Source organism: Micrasema longulum, unplaced genomic scaffold (assembly GCF_059751315.1).
Source record: "Micrasema longulum isolate JH-2025_06_02 unplaced genomic scaffold, ASM5975131v1 h1tg002415l, whole genome shotgun sequence".
In the NCBI taxonomy this organism is placed as follows: Eukaryota; Metazoa; Arthropoda; class Insecta; order Trichoptera; family Brachycentridae; genus Micrasema; species Micrasema longulum.
In genome coordinates, this window is record NW_028279562.1 from 119,466 (window position 1) to 147,075 (window position 27,610).

A 27,610-nucleotide genomic window follows, 5' to 3' on the forward strand; every position below is an offset into this window, starting at 1 on the left:
ATGCGGTCGGTTTCCTTCTCAGGGCAGCAGCGGAGAGCTAAGCGGCAGTCTGTGTCCCTGGTAGAGACGTTCCGCCCCCAGGCCGTGGCGGCGGGCGCCAGCGTAGCCCTGCGTTGCGGGGCGCGGGGAGCCTCCCGCCTGCTGTGGGCGCGGGACGGCGCCCCCCTGGTGGCTCCTCCCGCTCCTCCGCACACCTCCACCTACAACATCAGCAGGGTGACTCCGGAGGACGCGGGGCTGTACTCCTGCACGGCGGTCGCGCCCAATAACGAGTCCATCACCCATGAAGCCAGGATTGATGTATACGGTTAATATGCCTTATATTCACGTACTCGAAATTTAAAATTATTTGAAAGCAAAAAAAACCTAATGCAATTGTAAAATCCCAAATATGTTTTATGCAACAATTAGATATGGACAAAAGAAAACTAAAATGACATAACCAGGCTACAACTGCAGCAAAATAAAATGTGAAAATTAGTTAATATAATATTTTCTATTTTCTACTACCAACTAAAGAACTAAACAATTACATGCATTGACCGAAATTTTTAACTAATTTTTTTAATTTTCTTTTTTTTTTTTCAAAATATTTACAAAATAGTCTTAAATTAAAGTTCTGCTGAGTTGCATACATACATACAACTCGTCAGCAGGTTCTTATAAATTGCTTTGATTATTCATACTTAACCTACATTGATAATAATTTTATTTGAAAATATTACATATTACATACATTATCAAAAATTTAAAACGATCACTAATTCTATGAACTTTTTTCCGTTAACCATAATTTGAGCAAACGTCTCACTCCTGTATTTAACTCAATTTGTTTAATATTGTTTGGTAACATGTTAAACATTTTAGGTATACTGTATTGCAGTGTCCTTTTGCCATATTGATTGCAATATCTAGGAACAGCTAGCCCTTCCATACTAGTAAACCTGGTGTTGTAATCATGTACCAACTTGTGTTTATACTCGGAGTGCGATGTATGCTGACAAATTAATTTGTACCAAAGTAGAGCCCTAACAGATAATTTATTTACAGATTTATACATCAATTATATTTAAATATTATGTCTCTGGCGGTATACATCTTTATGTAGTAGAAATTTGATAATAGAATTTGCAAAGTTTGAATAAAATTAATATACGTTTCACTTGGTAACCCCCAAAAAGTTAAAGCGTATCGTATAATTGATTCAGAGAGAGATAAATAAATAATTCGTAAAGTATTAAAAGGGACATAATATTTTAATATGTACATTCTATTACTTATTGCTCTTAATCGCTTACACAATTTTCTATATGTACATCCCATTTGAAATTATAATCTATAGTTAATCCTAAATAAACTAATTTCAAATGTATTCATAAATTAGCTACTCAAGTAATTGTAGGCAAAGAACTAAAACTTAGATTTATATATATCGTCTGACTAACTTGCAAAAGTCCAATCTCCAAAATTAAAAAATTTACAGGAGGGCGAAAAAACAATATAATTGGTTGAAACTATACTGTTTTTTCACTGTACTAAAAAAAAAAAATTTTTTTGGAGATTGGAGTTTTGCAAGTTAGTCAGACGATATGGTATAACTATCTTAAACAGGACGAGGACAGTCGAGACTAATATACAAGGGAATTAATTTATACAATAAACTACTGTACCAAACTAAACAAAAGACTCAAACAACCTTTGCAAAAGACACAGAGTATAAATTAAAGAAGAAAAACCCATCTTTTAAATTTAATGAATGTTATAATCTCGAAGGAATTATCTATTAAATACATTTAAATTAAAAAATGGAAAAAAATTCATTAAAACGCATATTTTACTTTTACGGTGCAGAAACTTGACTGTAGAATTATGTCTTATAATATTTTCATGCCAATGTATTGTTTTTATAATGTCATGGAAACAAGTAAAAAATAAAGCGTATTCAATAGAAAATATATGAAATGTAACCGAACCTTTTCAACTAAAATCTTTCAAATGTATTCGTATCCATAAATTAGCCACTTAAGTGATTGTAGGCAAAGAACTTAAACTTGATTTATATAACATATGGTACAACTGTCTAAAACGAGACGAGGAGAGTCGGGACTAATATTCAAGGAAATTAATTTATACAATAAACTACCGGACTAAACTAAACAAAAAACTTTATAAAAAAGATGTTGCAAAAGATGTTTAAAATATAAACTACAAGAACAATTAACAGTAGCTAATTTGATGGAAAATATAATAATTATTTTAGGTCCACCGTACATTCGGAGTCTTGGCCCAATAAAAATACTAGCAGGAACAACCACGACTATTCATTGTCCTTACTATGGATATCCGATCAGGTATTGTTGTCTTTAATTTTATAATAAGTATTTACTGTTTAAGTTATGAAAAAAATAAAACAATAGGACTCTCACTCAAACGAAAGACATAACCCCTACAATACATCGCATACAAATAATATAATCACTAGATCTTCTACACAAAGACAACTTAAACAAATACCACATTCGGACAAAGAGATTTTGAGTATTATTCAATTAAAATCTATAACCTACATCCACTATCTATTAAAATCATTAGTAATGAGAAAATGTTTAAAAAGGCTATAAAAAAATAGATAGTGGAGCTAGGTAGAAGTAAAATGGATTGTCTCATTCGCCCAAACAAATATTGAATCAACTGCTCCACAAGTGTAAAGCTTATATTAAGTTTTTGTTATTTTCATTGTGCGTTTTGTAATATAAATACTATGGATGTAAATAAATACGTAGTGTTTAAAACCGCCTGAATATTTTGCTGATTGTGTCTGTTTTTTAAGTTAGTCTTCTTTGTTTTATATCAAATGTAAAAGAAAAATATGAATAAATATGATTGAAATCTATCGAATGTTATTTTTAGCAAAGTAAAATGGGAAAGATCCGACCTTCAACCTATCCATTACGAAAGATACAGAAGAGACTTAAATGTTGGGAAAGTTAAAACACCAAAAATCAAATACAGTAAATCATTTGAAGCGTTTGGGAATCTAAATGGAAGTAAAGAACATAATTTTACAAGAAATGAGCTATCGGAGTTATTTCAAAACATCAACAGATCAAGACATCGTAGATCCTTTACATCTGACGATGATGGCAAACTGGTTATTCAAAACATCGACAGTTCGGAAAATGGAGCAATTTATACATGCACAGTGACAAGTCCAAGTGGTGAAATGGCCAGAAGATCTTTTGAAATCCAGGTTTTGGAGCCACCACTTCTCGATGAGCTCACTTTTGGATCAAACATTCAAGAAGGGCAAATAGCCAAAGTCATATGTAGTGTCAAAAGCGGAGACACTCCAGTATTCTTCAATTGGTTGAAAGATGACCTGCCGATCTCTGCAGCATTAAAGGTATTCACAAAATTCTTGTATGGGTACAAATTTGTGTTAAACTTTAAATATCTAAATACAATCATCTTGAATAATGCAAACAGTGGTTTAGTTTTCATTGTTTCTACTTATAACACACCTTTATGACGTAATTTTATTTCAAAGGTAGCTCTTCCGTGAACTTTTTATCCCTTTTTACACATGCATTTTCTCCTTGTTCTAAATATCAAAAGCAGCTGTTTTATGAAGTGTGCTAAATTGATCACACGTTGTTTGCTAAACATAATTCTTTTTTTTACTCCAATTCAAATTCTCTCTGTTTTAGATAGAAGAAAGGAATCAGGATCTTTTCAGTGTTTTGGTTATCAAAAAAGTTGGTCTTCAACATTGTGGAACTTATACATGTATTGTATCAAATCACGCGGCGAGAGTCAATGCTACAGCTGAACTATTTATCAAAGGTAAGAAAAATTAGCAACCATAAAAGATGCAAGCCATCAGTTTGAAATTTCCAATATTTATCACATGAATAATGGGTATTCTTTGTGCATCGAGAAAATTTTGAAAATAAAAAGTAAAAAACGGAATCGTTATATATACTTAATCAAAATAAAATTCTTGTGTTTGTGGTAGTGGCTTTCAGTGTTTTTGGAGTATTTGTTCATGAATTTATTTTTCAGTGGCACCAAAATGGGTAGAAGAACCTCAGAATAGTTCCATGGTTATTGGAAGACAAGGACAGGTAGGCTGCAGCGCCAGCGGATATCCACAACCACAAGTTCATTGGATAAAGAAAGATGGTATGAATTTTAAATACTTTTTTAAAACTTCACAAATATAAAAAATAAATAAAATATAAATACTTAAGAGTTATTATTGATATCAATTTAAAATGGAAACAGCAGATTGAAAATATTACTAATAAACTTATGAGACTAACAAAATAATTCGAAATATAATTAATGTACGGGAACTTTTGTAGATTTATTTTGCATTGTGCCATTCAATTTTGGAGTACGGTATAATCGGTTGGGGTGGTGTGAGTGACACAGTTTTAAATAGTGTATTTGTTACACAAAAATCCATAGTTAAAATAATACTCAGAGTCCCGATACAGACATTTACTGAAGAAATATTCCACAAATCACAACTTATGACACCAAAACAATTATACGCTAAAACAATACTGACTTATAGATTCAAAAACGACTCTTACTCAAATGAAAGACATAACCCCCACAATACATCACACACAAATAATATAATCACTAGATCCTCAACACATAGACAACTTAAACAAATACAAAAACCACTTTCGGACAAAGGGATTGTGAGTATTATTCAATTAAAATCTATAACCTACTTCCACAATCTATTAAAACAATTAGTATCGAGAAAATGTTTAAAGAGGCTATAAAAAGTGGATAGTGGAGCTAGGTAAAAGTAACATGGATTGTCTCATTCGCCCATACCAATATTGAATCAACTGCTCCACAAGTGTATAGATTATGTTAGGTTTTTGTTATTTTCATTGTGTGTTTTGTAATATTAATAATATAAATGTACATAAATACCTTGTTTTTAAAAATGTCTGAATATTTGTTAATTATCTTCGTTTTTTTAAGTTAGTCTTCTTTGTTTATTCTCAAATGTAATTTTAAAAAAGTGTATTGTTAAGTGTCTTCTACACGGGAAACCCCAGTGAGGTCACATTATTTTTATTATTAATTACAGTTTGGAAGCAAAAAATTTGAATAAATAAATAAATATTTCCTTTTCATTTCTCGTTAATAGGATATTTTCTGGATTTTCTCTTCCAGATAGCCAAATGTCTCCAGATATTTTTTATTTTGCAAGTCCAGGTTGACTGCGTTTTTCATTTCGTTTAAACTTACGGCCCTTAGTATTTTTGTTGCAGAAGTTATTTTGTAGCAGATATGTTTTGGTTAACTGAGAATACAAATTAAACCATTTTATCATGCTTTAGAAGTTTATTTTACCTATAAGTTTATAATATTTGTTTATTTTATTTGTTTGTTTATTTGTTTATACTTTATTTAGTTAGTTCATAACATCTTAAGAACCTATACAAATTTTGAATAATATTACAATTTTTATCGAAATTTCTCAAGATCGTATTTTTTCAAATTAATTTAAAATATTTCCATGCTTCCTATCTCTTTTATTTCTTCAGGTAACTCATTTTACAGCTTTCACCTTGCACAATGAGTTTTGAGACTGTTTTTCTCCTCATTGGCAATCTTGTATTATTGTATCCCTAGTTTCATATGTATAACATTGTTGGTTAAATTTTATTCAATTTTTATATTATTTATCTCCTTAATTATTTTACGTATAAAAATTGCGACATTATATTTTATTTGTTGCTTTCTGAAAACATGTCAATTTCTCTGTGCATTCTTTCTAACTTAGAGTACATATTTCTTTTGAATATAATCCTCATTGCCTTATTTTGAAGAATTTGTATATTTTTAATTTCCCCCTCATTACATAAAAAAAGCGCGGAAGAACAATAATTTATGTGTGGATATAATATGATTGTTTTATAAATAAGAACACTAAGCTTTATATCTATTACATTTCTTAATCGTTCTAAAAATATGTTTTTTTTTGTTACATATTGACAATGTGTTTTCAATTTTAAATATCTATCTAAGAAAACTCCAAAATACTTTATTTTATCTATAGAATTTATATTTAGAGCATCAATATTAATATTGTATCCTTGGGGTAATTTTTTTCTTCCAATATTATTTTCTCACAATAGAAAAGCATTCGTTGCTTATATGTTAGTACTTTTTTCTAATTTAATATTTTATTATACAGATATCGAAGAATTTTTGAGCGACCAAACTCTTTTAATCAAAACCTTGTCATTTACAACTTTTCGAAATCGCGAGTCAGTATTGTAACTAATGTATATCCTTTCAGAAGCCAGTGGAAGTTGGAGATCAGTATTAGAATTAAGAGGAAGTGGACTCCAGAGTTTACCGAACGGAACCTTAGTATTAGAGCTAGTTACTTCGGGAGACGAAGGGGTATACTCCTGCAGAGTGGAGAACGGTGTAGGACAACCACTACAAAAAGACATTCTTATCACGGTCAACAGTAAGATATAATTTTCGTATTTATTTGGTAGTAGTTTTCTATTATTTATTTATTTTATTAGGTGAACAAACAGTATGTTCAAATATATTGCCAATTTCTTTGTATTTAAGTGTAAGAAACTCATGCACACACAATAATTTAAATTATGTTCAATATAATAAATGTAAAAGAAACGAAATAAAAAAATATTTTTATAATAATAAAAATAAAGTTAAATGTCTGTTTCTCTCAAAATTTCTATAATTTTAGACCTAAATTTACATACATTGTCACAAAAAATATCAGCCTCGGTAAATATATTGTAACATTGGTCGCATATTCTAGGTATTGTAGATTGTTTAAAATAGTTTGTTGACGCGTTTTCAGTGTTAAATAAAAGATTTTGTCTTGTCGGTCTAGATGGCACACGGAATGGAAGTCTTTCTAGTAGGTTTGGAGAATCAATTTTATTGTTTATTAATTTGAATAAAAATAACTGGTCCAACAGTATTCTTCGATTTTTAAGAGAGTTTATTCCATGGTACTGCATACTTTCAGCATGATTGGAAAAGTTAATGTTTAACCGATAGTCGACCTGCTTAAAAAAAATTGTTGGACCCTTTCTAGTCTATTAATACTTACATTATAGTAAGGTGACCAAATAGGAGTACAGTATTCTACCTGGGGACGAACAAATGTTTTGTAGAGTTTTTCATATGTCTCTGCATGTTTAAAAGGTTTTGATACTCGCTATTATGAACATATAACGGAATTAATAAGTCAAATGATGATATTTATTTTGCTTTTTTAGGACCAGTGACTTTTGAATCTGCTGTATCGAATGTGACCACAAAAGTTGGACATCCCGCTACAATTATGTGTGAAGTTTTTGGGGATCACCCAATTAGAATATTCTGGACCCACAGTGGAAGGACTTTAGAATTTGTATCGGACAGGTAAAATAAATCGTATTTTTGTTACATATTTTATCATAATATATTGCGTCGATTAAGTGTAATATAGTATTTGTGATAAGTATGCATAGTACTGTTATAGTATTTGCCAAATTTATGAGGCTTATAGCATCCCTTACGAACGGTTTGTTTTCAACATTTTTTATTTTCATTTCGCATTTCCGCGAAAATAAGAAATTGACCTAAATCTCATGTCAAGGCTAATAAATGTATGCGTTTTATTCTGGAATATTGAACCATCTCACGAGCCTAATCTGTTTTCACGAATTTTAATCTTAGAAATAAGGGGGGTCTTTTTTCTCAAATGGCACATCTGTTCTTATAGGAAATCCACCCAGAACAGATGAATAACTTTAATGTGTAGATTCTCTCCCTCTCGTTTTTCGGAATATTTTACAACCTCACAATAACTATAATCCAATTTATAATCTTTATAAATGATATTGGTAACATCATATAATTTTGTAATTTTCTTTTATTTGCTGACGATTTAAAAATGTTTTGTGAAATACAGACTTCTTCAGATTGTATAAAACTTTAGTGTAACATACAAAATATTATTCTGTTTATTATTTAGTATGTTAGCATGTAATTCATTTTTATTTTTTGTAAATGCCTTTTGGGCGTTAATGAACAAAATAAATAAATAAATAAAATATTATTCAATGTAGCAAACAAAATAAATTGTTCTTCAAAATCTCCAAATGTTTTGATATGGCATACACAAGAGCCTCCAAAACAATATATTATTGTTAGCTCATGGACAGAGTGAGGCTTGAAAGGGCTTCAATGTCCAGAGATCTCGGGTTGTTGTTTGACGCTCAGTTATCTTTTATTCTTCATATCGTTAATCTATGTAATGACTCCTTTAAATGCTTGGTTTTATTCTTAGAAATGCCAAGATCTTTTCTAACACTCAGGTTATGGGGACATTGTATAATTCCTTGGTAAGATATCGTTTGGAATATAGTTTCATTTGGTGGCCACATGAGACTCGATACTTTTTGGTAGTGGAAAGAGTGCAGATGAAATTTTTGCGCTTTTTGTACCCAAAAGAGTGTGGATATTATCCTTAGCTCTACCAAACCGACTTTTTACTGGGAATCCTAGGCTATCAGTCATTATGGAGGAGGAGGGACGTTCATTTGGGTGTTCACTTCTTCCGGCTAATCGGTGGGAAATTACTAATAATATGAATATTACTACAACATTTTACTACTCAAATGCCGTTAATGTAAGTTTTAATAAAATGGAAAAAATATATTCAACACTCACTATACATCGTCCACCGTCTCTAGATAGTAAAGTCTTCATAAACAAATTGCATAAATTTAATAGAGATACTGTATTTTTTAAAACATCGAGTTTTCATTTGTTCTTTTAGGTTAAGTTTTTTGTTTCTTATATTAAAATATTTATTTATTTATTTATTCACACTCTTTATCAAAATACAATTCCATGTTCACTTTGCCCAGCTAACAAGGGTACATACCCCGTTTCAAGCTAGGCAATTACATTTTAATATATTATAATAGTTAACAAATTAATATTGAGCACAGACAAACAAAACATGAACTTATTCGGATACACATTTTGATTCAAATACATACAGACATACACATATATACACACATATATATAAATATACACATATATACACATGTACATACACACACACGTACATACACCCAAGCGCATACACATACATACATTCATAAAAACATAGACAATTTACTATGCGAAACTTCATGGTTGTCATCTATAAATATATATTTTTTAAATTATTCCTTATTTTATATATTTTATTTTTGACATCCAGTAAGGTTCTCCAATCCGTGGCATGCATCAACTTTTCTGACTGAGTATTTTTATTGTGTACGTGCTGTAACGTAAAATCGATAAAATCATGTATATCCACGCACAGGCTTATGTGGGATTTTTTTCTTATTATTTTATTCTGTTTTATGTTGCTATGTTATGTAAGAAAAAAATACAATTATTTTTTTTTTTATCAAAAAAAATAACAGTACGATAAGTACCCGAGGAATCAAATAAAATCGCCAACCTAAAAATATTCATTATGAATTTAAAAAACTAAATTCTTGATAACTGTTGATAAAGATATTACGATGTCGTAAAATTTTTAAACTATTAATTTTTTTAAAAATATATATTGAAAAAAATTCTTTACAAAATAAGTACAAAATTACAAAATGGTTGGTACATACATAATTAATAATAACATTTCTAACCCTCTAATAGAGTGAAAACTCGTGTTTAGAGAGGGGGTTCGTTTTACATTTATTTATATATATATATATATATTGGTTGGCGATTTTATTTGATTCCTCGGGTACTCATCGTACTGTTATTTTTTTTGATAAAAAAAAAATAATTGTATTTTTTTCTTACATAACATAGCAACATAAAACAGAATATTATAATAAGAAAAAATTCCACACAAGCCTGTGCGTGGATATACATATAAATATATATATATATATATATATATATATATATACATATATATATATATATATAAACATATATATACATATTTATATATATTAGAAAGTATTTATATACATTTATTTTTACTGTCAAAAATAGATTCCTTAAATTAAGATATTATTTTCCAAAAGATGCACAATTTTCTAATGTACTGAGTTCAGGCTAAGGTGGGTCTCATGTGTTATTTCAATTTCGATTTAAATATTTTGATATTTGGTATTGATTTTAAGATTTCTGGAAGTTTTTGTTTCCAACATATGAATAATGATTTAAAGATGCAGTTGTATTGCATCAGTGTAAAGTTAAATTATTTGGAAATCTAGAGTTTCGAGAATTTTGTAAATTAGTGGGTTTTTTTCTTTGAAAGTTTGTAAAATAGATGCTTTTATAAAGATGTCATCAATTTAGGGCACATCTAGTTTTTTGTAAATTTTAATACAATTTTAGCGATGGTTTCTTGAACAATCAAAAGAAGACGTGATGAATAAATAAATAAAGCATAAATAAATCATATTTGTCTAACTATAAACGTCTCGTTAAAATGTTTTAAACTAGAAAAAGCAATATTAACAAATTACAACAGAGATGGAGAATACCTTAAATAAGGGATTATGGAAGTTAAACCAGCCAACGACAGGTCATAAGCCCTGTAAATGCCTAGACTTCTATAATCCCTTATTTAAGGTATTCTCCATCCCTGTTGTAATTTGTTAATCTTAATGACTCCCGAGGGGGTGAAATCCAGTATTTTGTCTACAAACATTAGGACAAACTCAAATATTGTAGAAAAAGCAAGATTGAAAATAATTGTTTTTGTGATAAATTGACGCTACCATTATTGAATGTTATTTTTATGTATGTTTGCATCGAATGTTCAAAAGAAAAAAAAAAGGAAGGTATCTGCCTATATTTTGTAATGCACCATTTACATTGTTTTCAATTCAATTTTATGTCACATAATTGATATAAAAACAGTAATAATGGCACAAGCACTTAATATCATCTTGTACGTGTCAAAGTTCCGCTTGAGACTAGTTTTACTAATTATTACAGAATGAAGATCACCAGCCATCAGACACAGAAGGGAGCGACAAGTGAAATACTTATCAGTAGTACAGATCCAAGTGACTCGGGAGTTTGGATGTGTAAAGCTAGCAATACATTTGGAGCGGCTCAACATTCCACGTATCTGACTGTCCAAGGTAAGAAGAGTCAATGGATCAAAAGACAACAAGGGATTGACTTATTTTAATATTTATTGAAACAAAAATTTAACAACTTTTTATCTTCATCAACATCTTTAACGTGCCTTCTCTACTTGTAGAATATAATACTAGTCATCGAATTGTAGGCATCGTGGTGTAATGGTCAGTGCGTTAGCCTGCCATGCGAGGGGTCTCGGGTTTGATTCCCGGCATGGTTGATGTGAAATATTTATTTAAAAAGGTGTTTTCACACTAGAATATTTCATAGTCCCTGGACTGGTACCTGAAGCGTAAGACTGATCATCTTACTTTCATGTAACCAAAATGATCAAAATACGCTGCGATTGATGTACCAATGCAGTGCCCTATGAACACAAAATTCCACCATCTCTTTAAGTTAAACGAAAGGGCTACTGCTGTTTATTAGTGGTCCGGCTTTTCCTGAATGAGTCTTTTGTAGTTTTGTCTTCATTAAACAAATGAGAAAGAATATATATTTAGGTCAGCAGCCTTTCCCTGCCTTTCCCAATATTACTCAGATAAAGATGGTTAAGAAATAAAATCCACTTATGAAATATTAACCTTGTATATTATAAGCAAGATCAATCATACTGCAATATTAAAAAATATACAAAAGTATGGTTCCCGTCGCTAACATGAACTGTCTTTTTGTATAACAGTCAGCAGTAGACGTTTATGACTAGAGAATCTGATGCCTTCTAAAATAGGCAAGCGTGGTTAAAGTGCTTAGTAGACCTGAGCAGTAATTATATATATAATTATAATTCTAATACCCCGGGACTTTAAGGATTTGGACTTAGAGGGGGAGATTTAGCAATATGAGAACACTGGCCCTCTACTCAGTAACCAGATCTTTAAAGATCTGGGTCTGAGTCGCAGTGGCGTCAGCAGCCTATTTAGCACTGATACCCATATACTAGAATAATAATAAGAATCTATGAAGCAGCCCTCTATTTCTCTTTATTTACATGCTGCAATTTTTTCTCTAGCAACACCTACACTGGGACTCAGCCATCACCTTGAGTATCAGAAACAGTGTTAGTTCTAAGTTATATTTCTAGAACCTCCCGGACCTCCAGCAGAGGTAGCCGTGGAAGCCGTGAGAGGGCGCACGGCCAGATTAGGGTGGCGTGCTCCCCCTGTACCTCCTTCCCTCTACATGCTACAGTACGCTCCACATCATCATTTGCACTGGGACTCAGCTATCACCGTTAATGTCACAAGGTACTATTATTTTAATATTCAGATTCCAGAAATACAAATATTCAAAAGCCACAATTAAAGAAATTGCTAGCATTACCATCACTAGATTAGTATTTGAGGTTCCTATGTGTATGTATTTTCTTTTCTATTTAGTCTTAATCTTTGAGTTTCAATTCACAGCAAATGTACACATCCTTTTTTAGTTCATCTCGATACTCATAGATTAATTTTAGCTGATGATATTATGTTAAATGGTTCGTATTTATGTGTACACTGTGTTTCAAACCATCAAAAAAAAAATTTTTAGTATTCTGAGTCAGCCTCGACAGTTTGCTGAAATATCTGGTCTACGTCCAGCTACTCCATATGCTGCAAGGGTCTGTTCTGTTGGAGTGGCAGGATTGAGCCCTTACACAAGACCTTTGCTCTTCACTACAATTGAAGAAGGTATGAATTATATTGCTTCTAACATACATGAAACCCTTGATAATATCCAATACAAGTTGATAGGTTTTTTGACTGATATATAAAATATTTTTGAGAAGGGCATGTCATTGACTGGTTTACATTATAACTTTACATTGTGTAACATCCATCGTTCTGCCCACATGTTGGAAAATTGTTTTGTTTTTAATATTACAGCTCCATCATCAGCTCCTTTGAGTGTGCAAATTGAATCTGGTCCTAACCCAGGAGAACTTGGAGTATCCTGGCTTCCTCCACCCCCACATACATTGAATGGGCTCCTGTTAGGGTACATCATCAGAGCAATTCCTCAAATTGCACTTCATTCAGGTAAAATTACAACATTATCTTAAAAATGAAAGTGCCATAAATACCAGTACCCCTTAGAGTTTCCCATTTCGCAACTGAAAAGGTAATGAATTTAGTAAATAATCTGAATTTTCTACAGTTCTTAACTTATATTGGATTTCATACAGGTCTGGTAACATATAAGACCTTCCAAAATTACCTCTCTTCCCTCATTCAGGAACATTCAGGTCATTGCTCACATGTTCAGCCGTTAGATTTAGCGGGCCGCAAGCCCAACTCGGATCATTTACCAAAGTAAAAAATGGAACCTACCCTTCAAATCACCGTAAATTAAAACTGAATATTTAAAATTGCTAATATTTTGATTCCAGAAGAGAAAGCTAAGGTGCTCAAGGTAGATGCTCACAGTAAGCAAGCATCACTCTCTGGGCTCGCAAAAGGTGGCCGATACTCTGTCACAGTCACTTGTTACAACAGTGCAGGTCCTGGACCTTCCTCCCCTGCTGCATACAGAGACACTCCAGAAGGAGGTAAGTAAATGGTTTCCATTTAAAAGCGTTATTTTTTTATTACACTAAAAACGTAATAATTAAAAGATAATTACGTTTTTATTTTAATATTTAAGCTCTACCGTTCTTCTTTTCAGCCTTGTTCTCTTCACTACTGAAAAAAGGCTTTTTTCAAACGTTTCCACTCCATTCTGTGCCCAGATTTTTCTTCCATGCTCTACTTGATACCGAGACAATACCGTCGGCCTTCTTTTGCTGTTCTTTTTGTGGCCTTCCAACACTTAATTTGTTTACCCAGTCTCCATTTTATTATTCCAGGTGTCATCATTTCGTATCGCCATGTGTCCTGCCTACTTACACTTTAATTTTGCTGTACGATGATATCTGATGATATCTGTGCCGAATCTCTTCATTTTTTATTCTGTCTCTTTGACAGATACAGAGCATCCGTCTTTTTATAAATTGTTGCATTTTTTCTGATAAATGGCCACCGTGACTGTTTTTGCAAATAGTCTTTATTTAGATTTTCTAATAGCATTTTCTTACATTTTCTTACTTATTTTACAAATATATGGTGTGATGTTATTTTACTATTTAGCTATTGAGGTTTTGTTGAACTTCTTTAATTCTAAGGGAAGAGGTCTAACGGATTCAAATCGCAAGATATGGGCTACTAATTATGTTTGGATTACACTTATGGAGAATTTTTCACGTAATAGGAAAATTCTTTAACCACTGTGGAAGGTGATGCTGCGTTTTGTATCAAATTTTCAGTATAGTTTCAATTGTAATTCTCGTAAAATTGTTTTTAAATTTATGCAAAGAATTAAGTATTCAAATATCTTTTCATGATATTTATCTTATTTAATGTGATGAGGTGTAACAACTGTTAGAATGTTCATGGTCCAGCCTTAAAATACCGTTTATAACCTGACGAAGCATGATACATTTTTTTCTGAAATCAGAGAATCTGAAATTAATTATTACGAAACATTCGTATCAGTATTAGTTTCGGGAGAGTACTCATGCTATCACTACTCTGTTCCGAAGCTATTATAGTGTATTTAAAAATAATTAATCTTGGTAACACCGATAACAAAAGTTTTATTTCCTAATATTTTGTCGTCTTATGAAATAAATGCCGATGATTTTCAATAAGCTTTGACTGTTATAGCGTGTGTATTTGACTGCAGTTTTAGGAGAAAAAAGATGGAAAACTGGGGAAAAAATTAAAAACATTTATCTTGTGGTCAAATGATAGCAAATTTGAAAGTCAAACAAAAAACCCGCGCTAATTAAAACGAGTCACCAATTATTTCCATCGCGAATAAAATACAATTTTCAAAATTTCTTTTTCAGTTCCTGAAGAGTCTCCCGAAGACCTCCAGTGTTCTGCTGTTAGTAGCACCAGCCTTACAGTAAGCTGGAGACCTCTACCTTTACATCTGCAAGGAGGTGCTATGACTGGCTATGCACTCTTCTATTCTACAATGGGTATTTTTTTGTATTATGTTTTATTATTACTAGTTTTTTTATTTTACAAATTTCATTTGAGAATCTTCATCACAAAGGTGACCTATTTTCAGTACTAGTGTTAATTTATTTTTTACTCAAAGCCGATTTCTTATTTCTTTATAGAAAACTTCTTAAATATCCAATTATCAAATCAATTATTTAAGGAAGCATCTTTTATGATTCCGAAAAAAAACAATGTTTGCGTCTTTGACCAAACTCCGAATGGAGGAAAAATAATATTTCTATAGATCCTGCATAAAGAAGCATTTGTTTGTGTTGCTGCATCTGACTCCTATGAAGTCAACTATCAACAATCCGGTCATATTTTTAAGAGTGTGTCTTGTGCTCTTCTGCTTCCAGGACTTTCGATACTTAGAAGCCTGTTTTCTAGCATTCTGTTGACATGTTCATTCCAATATCGCCTTCGCTGTCTTCCCCACTTCATGATGTCCTCCGTACTAAACGTGCTTCAAATGTCTGTGTTTCTTATGAGATCTTGTAGTGTGTATTAGGTGATGCATCATAGAGTTCGAATTTCCGAGGTCCTTAGTCAGGATTTCGTTGCAGAGGTATCCGCTCTTGCCTCAATTCCATATGTGGCTATTGGCTTTTTATATGTTTTATAGATTCTGATGTTGCCATCGCGTCTAATGTATTCGTTCTCCCATATGGTATTATAATTCGAATAGGAACGAAGAAATGGAGCTAATGACCCACCATTAGCGGATTTAAAAAATGTAGTTGAATTTGTTTTTACAGATGGTAAACAGTTCAATGTAACTTCTGTTCATGGATCAGTCCAACTGGAAAACCTTCAGAAGTTTGGCAACTACAGTATCTGGGTGGCTGGATACTGCCGTCTTGGGATCGGACCATCATCAAGACCCATTCTGTGCTCAACTCTCGAAGATCGTTAGTACACATCAAATTTATAATAATCTTATTTAATAAACTAACACGGTTTTTTTAGATGTTTCTCCTGTGAAAAAAATACATTTAATAAAATTGTAAATAAATAAAATCTAGTCTCGTTTTTAAATTCTGCACATTTACTGTGAATTTTGAAGTATATATTTAGTTACAATATTAATATTTACGTCATTATGATTCCATTTCGGCACCTTAATAGTGCAAAAAGCACTGCATTGATACACCAATCGCAGTGGATCTTGATTATTTTTGTTGTCCTGTTGTTTATATTTTATTTTTATTGTTTCATAATTTTCTTCCTGATATAGATGTTAAGACATCACATGCAAAGTGTTTTATATTAGAATAATTTAGTGTCTCAACAATATCCTTTATTTGTATAAAAAATAAAACCGGTCCGAAAACCGATCCTTGCAGTACTCCCAATGAAAGTTTTAGTGGTTCAAATACTTCGTTTACCTTTTTTATTTAAATTATGTTATATTCAATTAATGTTTCATTACAGTACCAAGTGCCCCGGCCGATGTGAAGGCGCTAGTTTTGACATCAAGTTCTATAGTTGTCAGCTGGTTGCCACCTCTCTACCCAAATGGAAGAATTACTCACTATACTGTTTACTTTAGGCTGGCTTATGGGTAAGAATCTCTTACAATAGAACAACGCATAATCATTTGATCAAATAAAGATTATCTGCGTTTTCAATATCTAATCAGACAATGTTATCGAAAAACCCTTTATAATATTTACACTAATACCATTTTCAGTGGAGGAACATTGCAAACATATCGAATTGCAGAACATACGCCAATTGGACAAGAAAGGCAACAAGAGTCTTTGTCTCACGCCATCAGGGCGCTAGAACAAGGCAGGAGATACGAGGCCTGGGTTACTGCAGCTACTATAGTAGGAGAAGGGGAAGTCTCTAGGACGGTCAGTGCTGAACCCAGCGATAGAGGTAAGAACGAAACGAAGGACACTGTTTATTTCTTTTAGGGGGCTCGAGCAAGATACTTAATACGAGATCAGGCTAATATTCTTCTGGTTTCAACCTTTTGAATCAAATACCTGCATCTCCTTCACCATTAATGACTGTCCTAGGCAATTCTTCTCAACTGTCCATATGATGTGTACCTGTGTGGTGCGTCTGTGTTGGATGGATTAAAAATACAGTATTTTGCCTTAATGTAACAAATTATCGAGATACGCTGCATTGATGTACCAATGCACTTCCCCGTGCACTATAGGTTGCGGATTATTAAATGATAATAACAATTCGTTTTGTATATTTTTTTTATTTCTTCGAGGTAGTGTATCAGGGCTACACTCTATGATTATCATTACCACTAAATTTTTAACAAATTTCGAATCATTTTTTATTCAGGATAGTAGTTCATTCATTTGGACGTCTGTCTATTCAAACAGTTTGGTTTGTATGTACGTTCAGTTTAATTTCAAAATATAATTTAAATTAAATCCTGCTAATTTAATTTATTTCCGAGTGCAATATATATTATACTTTTCCATAATAATTAACTATTCCATCACCTCTGACTTATATTTGTTTCTTTCATTATAGTGGTTGCTGGAATATCATCTCTGGGAGCTCGCCTTACAGTAGCAGCCAATAGTGGCCTTAAACTAGCCTGTAGAGCATTAGGAAGTCCACAGCCTCGTACTGTATGGTATCACAATACCAGAGTTATCACACACCACCCAAGCTTCTTTCTGAACTCAGATGATAGTCTACTTATCAACAGTAAGTCCTGTATTATTAAGTGCTGTAAAAGCAAAACAATTGTTACAAAAAAATATATTATCCTAGATTCGAAATTATCTATGACATTATAACAATTTTTTATCAAGGCTGCATTTTCTGGACTTCGAGTGCATGTTTGCATAGGTCCATTATTGGATAAATGCTCTGAGACCGAAGCCATATTACTGTAATTAGAGAGCATACTTATGAAATTTGGACAGACCAAAAATTTTGAGGACAGGACAGCGGACCAAGACATTTTCCTAGAGATAGATGGGCAAAACTACCTCCGCGGGATAATGGCTAACTTCCAACACCGTGCGCGCTGTCGGAAATCAATTTTCGCAGCGTTCCGCGTTTAAACTAAGGTCGAATTTTTGTATTATACTACTATCCTGTATTGCATATTAGAGGCTGTTTACGGAGCTGAAACAGGATAGTATTGTCCTGTCAATTGTAATTTCCTCACGTGAATTCTGCCTTATTTCCTCGCAGTCTCTGAAAATATTCACCAATACCGCGTTTACGGCGTCCTCTATGATTACACTTTGAATCTACTAAACTATCTGGTAGTGACTGGAATCGCTGAAAACTTGTCTAGTATCAAAAATATTTTTCGAAAACTCTGGACTTGGACTTGAACTGGAATTTTCGATTATTAAATCATTTCCATTATTTAAGATACCATTATATCATTCCAGATGTAAATCCGTCACTTGAAGGTAACTACACATGCGTGGCCAAGAACCTGTTTGGTTGGGACAGTGTGTCCTACCTGGTTGGAGTTGTGGCTCCTCCTCCTTCCCCCCGGCTAAGAGCCCTCCCGGAGAGGCAAGCCCTTCTCCTGGAGTGGGCTCCCCCTAATCATACTTCCCCTATCCTAGGTAAGATTATACACAAGATGTAGTACTCTGTTTCCTGGTGAGAGTAGTGGCTCTGCCACTTCTTAAGAGGTAGTGCTAAGTTGAATAAATATCTGAAATCTTGCGATTTCCTTTTTTTGAACAAATTGAAATTTTGTCATTCAACAAACGAATGTGTTGTTCAGCAGTTAACTTTATTTTTTAAATGAATCTGTGTCCGGACGAACAGTTTTGTATATTAAATATAACTAGAATCTAGGACGAGTGTTTTTAACTCGATGGCTACTCTCTGGTAACAATTCCGAAAACGTAAATCAAGTTAAGGTAATTCATCTCGTCGTGTAATGGTTGGCAACAATGAAACAATGAAATATTGCAGCAACCCACCTATAAAAAAATATTTCACGTTGATTCTACCAGGAATCAAACCCGGGACCTTAAGCATGATGGACACACACGCTAACTACTACACTACTAACTGGATCTATCTTCATTTGATTTCCTTTTGCAGGAAATTTTCCTGAGATTAGAGAGATTTTCTGAGAATATTTGTCCATTATTTTAGTTCTATTTTACACACAGAACTGTATTTTGCATTCGCCTGGAAATAGAAAAATTAAAGTCATAATGTTGTCTTCATTTTTTTAGGTTATACACTGAGTTGGCGCGCAGAGTTTGATGTGTGGCATACAGAAGATATAGCGGGAGGGGTAGCTGGATCCAAAAGAATAAATTCTCTCGGATGTGGGAAGTTGTATGAAGTAAGACTGATTGCTCAAGGAACTGTTGGGCCATCTAGTCCCGCAGTAGCTGTTGCTACAACATTGGGAACAGGTAAAACCTGTTTATTAAATTGGTATATGAGTATCAAAAATGCAACGTGGATAAATTCTACATTTTTTAATACAAAATACAAATATTCCCAATCATCAAAAGAACAGAGACAGAGAGAAAAGACGTGACAGTAACATACAAGATTATTGATTGCCCACAGCAAGAGTAAAGATGCTTCATCGTCACAAACTCCACCTCAAATAAAAAAAAGTTTTATCTTCAGCAAAGTGGTTTCCCACTGGATTTACTTGCCAATCATAACGATTGTCCGTTATACTATAGTCAACTAATTGATGGTTTTACTTTGACAACAACTGTTTGAATCACTACTTTATGTAAGAAATAAAAATGTCTAGTCTGCGATCAATTAACTTCTGCATATTATCTCACTATTCGTGAGTTTTTTTAAGGTATTGGCACTGACGCTTATATCAGAATCTAACACTGCCTAAAAAATTTAAAATTCAAAATCTCCCGCATAGTTTATGCGTTAATGTATTTTATTGTGATCTTTCTGTCATCTTAATTTCTTTTCAATAGTCGTTTTCTCTGTGTGGCTTGGAGTTTCTCGAGACTATGCTTTAGTTTGATTGTTGGTTCACAGTGATGACTGCTCCTAGTAGAAATGATTGGATCTGGAGCAATTCAAGCCACTTATCCCTCCAAATAGACCATTGGAAAGATGGAGAGTGTGGAGTAGCCCGTTGGACTGTAGACTACCGTCCACTTAACACCAGACTATGGCTTCAACCAGACCCCCTTCCAGTAAGTACAAGCAAGGAACATTGAGAGTAAAAATAGCATTGCCAAACAGGGTTTTAACAACAACGCAATGTACGGGTAAAAATCCTTAAATTTAAATGATAACAAAACTTAACAGTGTAAGCCAATTTAAAACAGGACAGGGGTTTCATGAAGCCGAGAAGAGAAATTTATAAATAGCATGATTCGGCTAACCGGATGTTATACGTGGTATTGGAATTGATCAAATTAAGGAATAAGAAAAGATATTATGAATCGTTTGCTTCTTAATACTTGTCTTTACCATAGAAATATGTTAGCATGCTTGTACCTTTTTGTAAAAATTATGCCTGCCAATATTTTATTGCCTTTACCTTAGAATACTTTAACGCAAATTTTCGTATGAATTTTCTTTATACAAATTTAATTTAAGAGCCATACTCATTAGGGAACCCTGTTTTGAGAAGGACTATAGTGTTTAAAATTTAATTAGCATTGATTTTCTTTAGCCGGATTTTGGTACGTTTTTTGAATAGTTTGATTGATATATATTTGTCGTGATACACTTGTATGGTTACCTTTTCTCTATTCATTGATTTTCAAATCAAATCTGTAATAATGATTGAATCGCATTTACAAGTGTGTTTTTGATTTTAATGCTTACGTAACGCAACTGAATATTTCGCAAAGTTACACCTTCGTTGTGGTACGCTAAAATGATGATAGAATAATGTAACCTTACTCGCTAGGTGGAGACTGGGCACTTCTTAATCTTAGGAGGTTTAAAGCCAGGAAGATGGTACCAAATTAGAGTGACAGCAACTAATCTTGCAGGACCCATTGCAGCCATATTCACAGTAGCCACTAAGACTGAATCTGGAGGTAGGTTTACAAGAAAATTGTTAAATCAACAGAATTATAATATAATATAGAGTACTTAATCTTTATTTTAAATTAAAAAACACAAATTCATTTATTGGACCAAAATAACGTTACAAATAAGATAAAATATTTAAGGCGTCAAATTAAGAAAACGTATCAACAAACCCTTGATCAATGGCTTAATATTATTAAGACACAACAATCTCAAATAGCAAGATTATTTTTGGCCTCTTAAGCATAGTTTTACTGATTCAATTCAATTCAATTTCAATTCAATTCAATTCCTTTATTTAAAAATAGCATTTACATAACAAACTAAAATTCAATTTATAAAAAGACGAAAAATACATAAACAGACTCTTGTCAAAATAGTAGGAGAATTCTACTCGCGGGATAAGTTACGTGCTTTGAATAACATAAATACGAAATTGAGTCTACAGATAAAAGGCTTCAGAAACAGCTGTAAACAGTCGTGGCCAAAGCCAAGTTTCATCTGTTTCGTCTGCGTCTGATGAAGAGGTCTAGGGCAGAAGTGATTCGGTGTTAAAAAATTCACAAATGTCATCCACCGATAGCAAAAGCACGCCGCTCTTTCGGCCGATAGCAAAAATCAACTGGTTATGAAACATTTGTGTTTAAAAGGATAATATTAAGATGTGGGAGACGAACAAAAGTTTAGAAAATTATTCAACTTCTAGATATCAAATTCAATATTGCTATTCAACAAAATTATTAAAGGAATAGTTCCAAGATATTTTCAAAATAAACTAAAAATAATGAGTTCTTTCATAGAAACTATGCAACAAGAGGATCTAAAAATACGAGTATAAGACTGGAAAAGAAATGTCCCAGAACTGCCTTATGTTCAAGGGAATACAATTATTTGAGGAAATACCAGAAAGCATAAAAAATGAAATAAATGTAAATATATTTAAAATTAAATGTAAAAAGTATATATGTGAAAAATATTAGGTAATATATAGTGTAAATAGTGAATATAATTAATGAAAATGTACATATGAAACAGTGAATATTATAAATTAGGATATTAAGTGTATAATAGTTTACAATAGTAATAAATAATGTTAGAATAAGTATAGATGTAAATATTGTGTTGTAAATATATATTAGACTATGTTAATCATAGAACTAAATAAAATAAATAATAATAATAATAATAAAAAAAACTTTTAAATTCCTGGGCCTCGTTAGCTTTACCATTTTGTAATACTTTTTGTGTGAATTTTTAAATTGGGAATAAAACAGACCCAACTTATGTTAACACCTAAAATAATAATGACCTTGTAAAGCGCTTAAAAGTTTTTAACAATAATAATAATAACAGCAATTTTATTTGTTTATTTTTATATATATAATTCCTCTGTACGTGTGATGTCACCGAACTCCTAAACGGCTTAACCGATTTACGTGCGGCTTTCAGAGAAACATAGATCTTTGCGCTGTGCGCGTTCGTAGTTATGAAAATCTTCAATCTAATATGTAAAAAATAATTAAGGAGAATAAATGTTTTATTCATCAATCTACCAGGATTGCAATCGAGGAGATTGCATTTGCAAAAAATGGAAAGATGTTGTTTTTTTGTGTATATGTTTTTAAACAGCATTTGTTTTTTGTGGATCTCAATCTTTGGAGTCTTTCCTTAAATTCCTTATAATTTCTACCTATTTATATATTTTTATTGGATTTTTGGTAATACTAAAATAAAATTGAATTCAATACATTTTTTTAAATCGTATTCCTACATAAGTACACCCCTCTGTTGGTGAGAAGACCGGAGTTTTACGTTTGCAAAAAGAATGCCATATTTGAAAAGAAATATATTTTATGTTTTGGAATTCAAACATAAACAAGTCCCTTTTTTAATTCAATACTTTTTGAATATTAACAATTTTTAGTGCTGGAATTTGATCACAAACACATACCTAGGTAACTACTTATCAATGAAAAGTCTTATTCCAAGGTAATAGCAGGCAAGCTAACGTTCGGGCAGGACGACGTCTGTCGGGTCCGCTAGTTTATTAATATATTAGAAAAATCACATAAGCAAAATTACAAACAAATATTCTAATTAAACACTAAGGATAAATCAAGCGAGCGAATGAGTGCGGTATAGCGGGTTACTTAAGAGGATATATCGGTTTGTACAAAGGCAATGCCTGTTCTAAGGAACCGATATGTTGCGGCAAAAATAAATATAATATAGGGTTGTATTTGCAAAAGTGTACACAGATATATATATTTTTTTAAATCTTTATAAGTGTTGTGAAATAAATTGAAATTGCATGTATATGACAAGTATAAATGCAATATATAAGAATGTATAAAATAAAATAAGTATGTTTGTAATAGAATAAATATGTACATAATATATAAGTATGTACGTAACATATAGGTACGTTTATAATATAAACAGATTATCTACAAATTAAGTTATAATTGTTAACAAATTTTCTGACTCTTTGCTTACTATGTCTATCAACCATTTGCCAATTGTTTTCCCAAAACGTGTTCTACTTTCGTTTTTCCTGATGTAAGACTCTATAATCCTTAAAATATAGCTTGATTAGAATGACAGTTGTCAGCAAAAATAACGACATAACTTTGTAGTGACGTCTAAGTAGGGATTTATATTGACACACGAAAAATCATTCGTATCTGGCATGTTAATTTTTTTATATTTTTTTTTTCACGCCCATAAGGCTTTTACATACATTTTATTTTTTAAATTTTTTATTTTATTTTAATTTAATTTTCATAATTTATTTTTTTAATACAATGCTTGACATATAAATCAACATTATTATATAAAATCAGCTTTAAAACTGAATTAAACTTAATTATTACGTCATTTTGCAAAAAAATGATAGAGATGGGACCAATTGATCAATGTAAATCAATCAAATAAAAAATAATTCATTTGTTGTTGTTCATGAAAAGGGGTATTCGATGTCTTATTTTTTAGTAAATAATTGTCTTAAACACACTATAGGAGGCTTGTTTTTGCGTTTTTATATCAATTTCCGGAAACAGAGTTTCATGTTTGCACAAAAAACTGATAAAATCGATTTGACCGGTACATGATCAGTGATCAGTAATTTCCCATAACTACTGACATTAATTTAGTAACTGTCTTTTGATCAAGCTATATTTTAAGGACTATAAGTTATATAGCTTTGGTCCCGCAAAAATAAAAAAAAATCTTGGAAACACCGCTACACGCGCTGTAGGCATCATTAAGTCATTCCTCACAGAACTTCGTGTTTCGTGAGCATGGTGTACCCTGTCCTGGGTTTTCCAGTGTTTATGGGTTTCAATCGAAAAAAAAAATGCCTTACATCAAGAACTCATAGAACCTATATGGTCTTTTTAGAATTACTCTCAAAACTGATTTTTGGGCTTTTATTGGTGGGTCTAATACAGTCCTAGCAGCTCCTCCCCATCCGACACATCACAAAACAGACTTACAGAGTCTATAATATACACTTCGTATGTCTACGATTGACAGTACATTACGTGATATTATTTGTTATATTTACAGAGCTCATTGGACCTCCAAGTGACCCTCTAGACACGAGTATTCTGGTAATGGTATGCAGCTGCGTACTTTTACTACTGTGTATGATGGTGTGTGTATTTGTCGCCATACAGAAACGCAGGTAATAATTTTGCATTTGTATTTTTTATGTTTAAAGCACTTACTTTATTATTATTTAATATATTAAAATAAAATCACTTTGTTTTTATGTACCACTGATATTTTTATAATTTGATATATTTAAATCCACACACAAACCCCACTCTCCTCTCTACTCCCGTAGCCAAGCCCAATCTACCCTCACTGTGAAAATTGTATATATGTTATGTTAGTTTGTAATTAACTCTGAAGAAGGCATAGTATTGCTAAAACTAGTTGGTTGTCAAATTATAAAAATATAAGTGGTACATAAAAACAAAGTGATTTTATTAACCTATTAAAAAAGAGATGAAGAACATTTTAGCGAAGGTATAATATATACAGGGCTTTTGACCTGTCATTGGCTGGTTTAAGTGGCCACTTTACACACTGTGTAACATTCACCATTCTGCCCATATTTGAACATCTTTATTCCCTTTATTCTTTCATATGTTGATGTTTGTGAAGTTAAAGAGCTAAAACCTTTATTTATGCAGGTGAGATTCATCTAATTGAATTATTTCACCTACATACTAGGCAAAGCCCTGTAGATACCTAGAGTTCTATATTGCCTTATCTAAAATGTTCTTCATCTCTTCTGTAATATGTTAATATAAACAGCTCCCCGGGGAGTCGAATCCAGTCCTTGTCTACAAGAATTTGGACAAACTCAAAATAAAGTGATTTTATTTTAATAAATTAAATTTTGCATTTGAATTATATTTCATGCTTATTGATTTAATTAATATAACACTATTGGAAAGTGGGAATATAGTTGGAGTAGAGTGGGACTCGAACCACGGACCTTTGATCAGTGAGTCCGAGACCCTAGCCACAGGACCACAACCCGATGCAATACAGATGATTTCTTTATGTTTCAGGCATCATGTGATGTGTGGCTCATCAGCTGAAAGTGTTTATAAGGAAAGGGGAGTCCCTCTTCCGCCACCCCCCAACACTTGCCCCCCGCTCCCAGCAAGACTTTACACTTCGCCAACGGCGAATAGAAAAATTAGTAACACAAACGAAGGTGCGTTGGTTGAGACCCTGCATGAGGGGCGGGTAGATTTTGTTTGGAAAAAGTTTCGTAAATTATAAAAAAACTAAGTCATACCTGGACTAGTATTCTAAACGCTCTCGCGGAGCTGGAAAATGCGTTGCTAGCACGTAATTAGGAAGTTCAAAATATTTTCAAAGGGGTAAAATTAGACCATTTAATCGTACGGTGAAGTTTCTCGAAAATGTATGAAAAGAATACTAAACTAAAATGAACTACGTCACAAGTTCTTCTGAATCAACCAATGATAGTGTGGTGATAGATTTTCGGTTTCCGGGAAGCCAACTCGCCAGTCAGAACAACTCACCGACGACAACTAGTTACCTCACGGGCGGGTAATTTCAAATTAATAAAACTTTAAAAATCACAGCGCTGATAATACGATACGTATTTTTTTAAATTTTGGCCTAGTTCGATAGTTAATTTACAAATCAAAAGCATGTTTTAAAAAACTACTGAACTTCCTCATTGATGCGTTAACCTCCCCCGCAAGAGCGTTCAGAGTCGCACTGCTGGGGTATCAATTATGCACAAAATGAAATAATACATAATATTATATACGAGGGTTGTGTAAAAAATAAGGTTCTCATTTTCTTTCAGGTTTAAGGCATTTTTTATTTGAACTGAAAAATACATCATTGGAAAGCTTTATTTTTTAACATATCACCAGATTTTTCAACGCATTTTTGTTGACGACTAATCCACTTTTGGAATCCAGCTTCAAAGAAGTTCGCCGCCAGTCCGAGGGGGAATTTGGTGACCGCTTCCTGCACTCTTTCATCAGTCTCGAAACGTTGTCCACCCAAGTGTTGCTTTAATTTTGGAAACAAGTGGAAGTCACTCGGTGCAAGATCAGGGCTGTTCAACGAGATCCCAGCCAAAATTTTCGATTAAATCCTTGGTTTGGCGAGAGACGTGCGGGCGCGTCAGTCTTCCTCTCCGGCGATTTTTGATGGCTCTTCTGAGTTTTTTCGAGGTCTCGCAATAATTTTCTGAATTTATTGTGGTCCCTCGAGTCATAAACTCAACAAGCTCCTGCTTGGTCACGAAATTCCTCTACGAACTGGCGTCGGACTTCTTTGAAGCTGGATTCCAAAAGTGGATTAGTCGTCAACAGAAATGCGTTGAAAAATCTGGTGATTATGTTGTAAAATACAAAGTTAAGAAATTAAGTTTTCCAATGATGTATTTTTCAGTTCAAATAAAAAATTCCTTAAACCTGAAAAAAATTGACAACCTTATTTTTTAAACACCCTCGTGTATACTTATTATTCATAGATGGCGCTTTTATAATTTTTTATTGAAAAATATAATTTTTATTAAATGAAAATTTTACAAAACTTGATTTGCGGAAACTTTACATTATATTGATTGTAACAAATACCATAACAATATAATTTAGGTCATTTTCACAAAATGGTGTACAAAACAAAAAATAACTTTTCTAATTTCTCTTCTTCATGCAAGGTTCATAATTCCTCTTTTAAAATATAAATAATTTGTCTTTATTTACATTTAATTTTACATGTTTTCAGAAATGTTCGAGATAAGTCCATACGCCCAATTCAGCATGGGCTTTCAAACATTTGGGCACGTAGATAACCAAGATAGACCAGCATATGTAAAGGCCAAACAGGGCGTCTTTAGTACA

The 27,610-nt window shown here is 32.5% G+C and overlaps 1 protein-coding gene across 1 annotated transcript; it reads left to right on the forward strand.

Annotated features, from left to right (window-relative positions):
• Window positions 1–27,580, forward strand: LOC148272253 (cell adhesion molecule Dscam1-like; the record flags this gene model as incomplete). Its single annotated transcript, XM_088240299.1, has 24 exons — window positions 1–307; window positions 2,261–2,351; window positions 3,106–3,403; window positions 3,708–3,843; window positions 4,063–4,182; window positions 6,335–6,511; window positions 7,302–7,446; window positions 11,029–11,177; window positions 12,263–12,425; window positions 12,712–12,851; window positions 13,047–13,199; window positions 13,550–13,708; window positions 15,047–15,181; window positions 15,962–16,114; window positions 16,638–16,767; window positions 16,897–17,087; window positions 17,709–17,888; window positions 18,590–18,772; window positions 19,400–19,709; window positions 20,206–20,350; window positions 21,076–21,208; window positions 24,768–24,885; window positions 25,784–25,932; window positions 27,495–27,580. Coding segments are annotated over exons 1-24 (3,951 nt in total), but the record flags the coding sequence as incomplete, so codon positions are not given.
• Window positions 27,581–27,610: the final 30 nt, after the last annotated feature.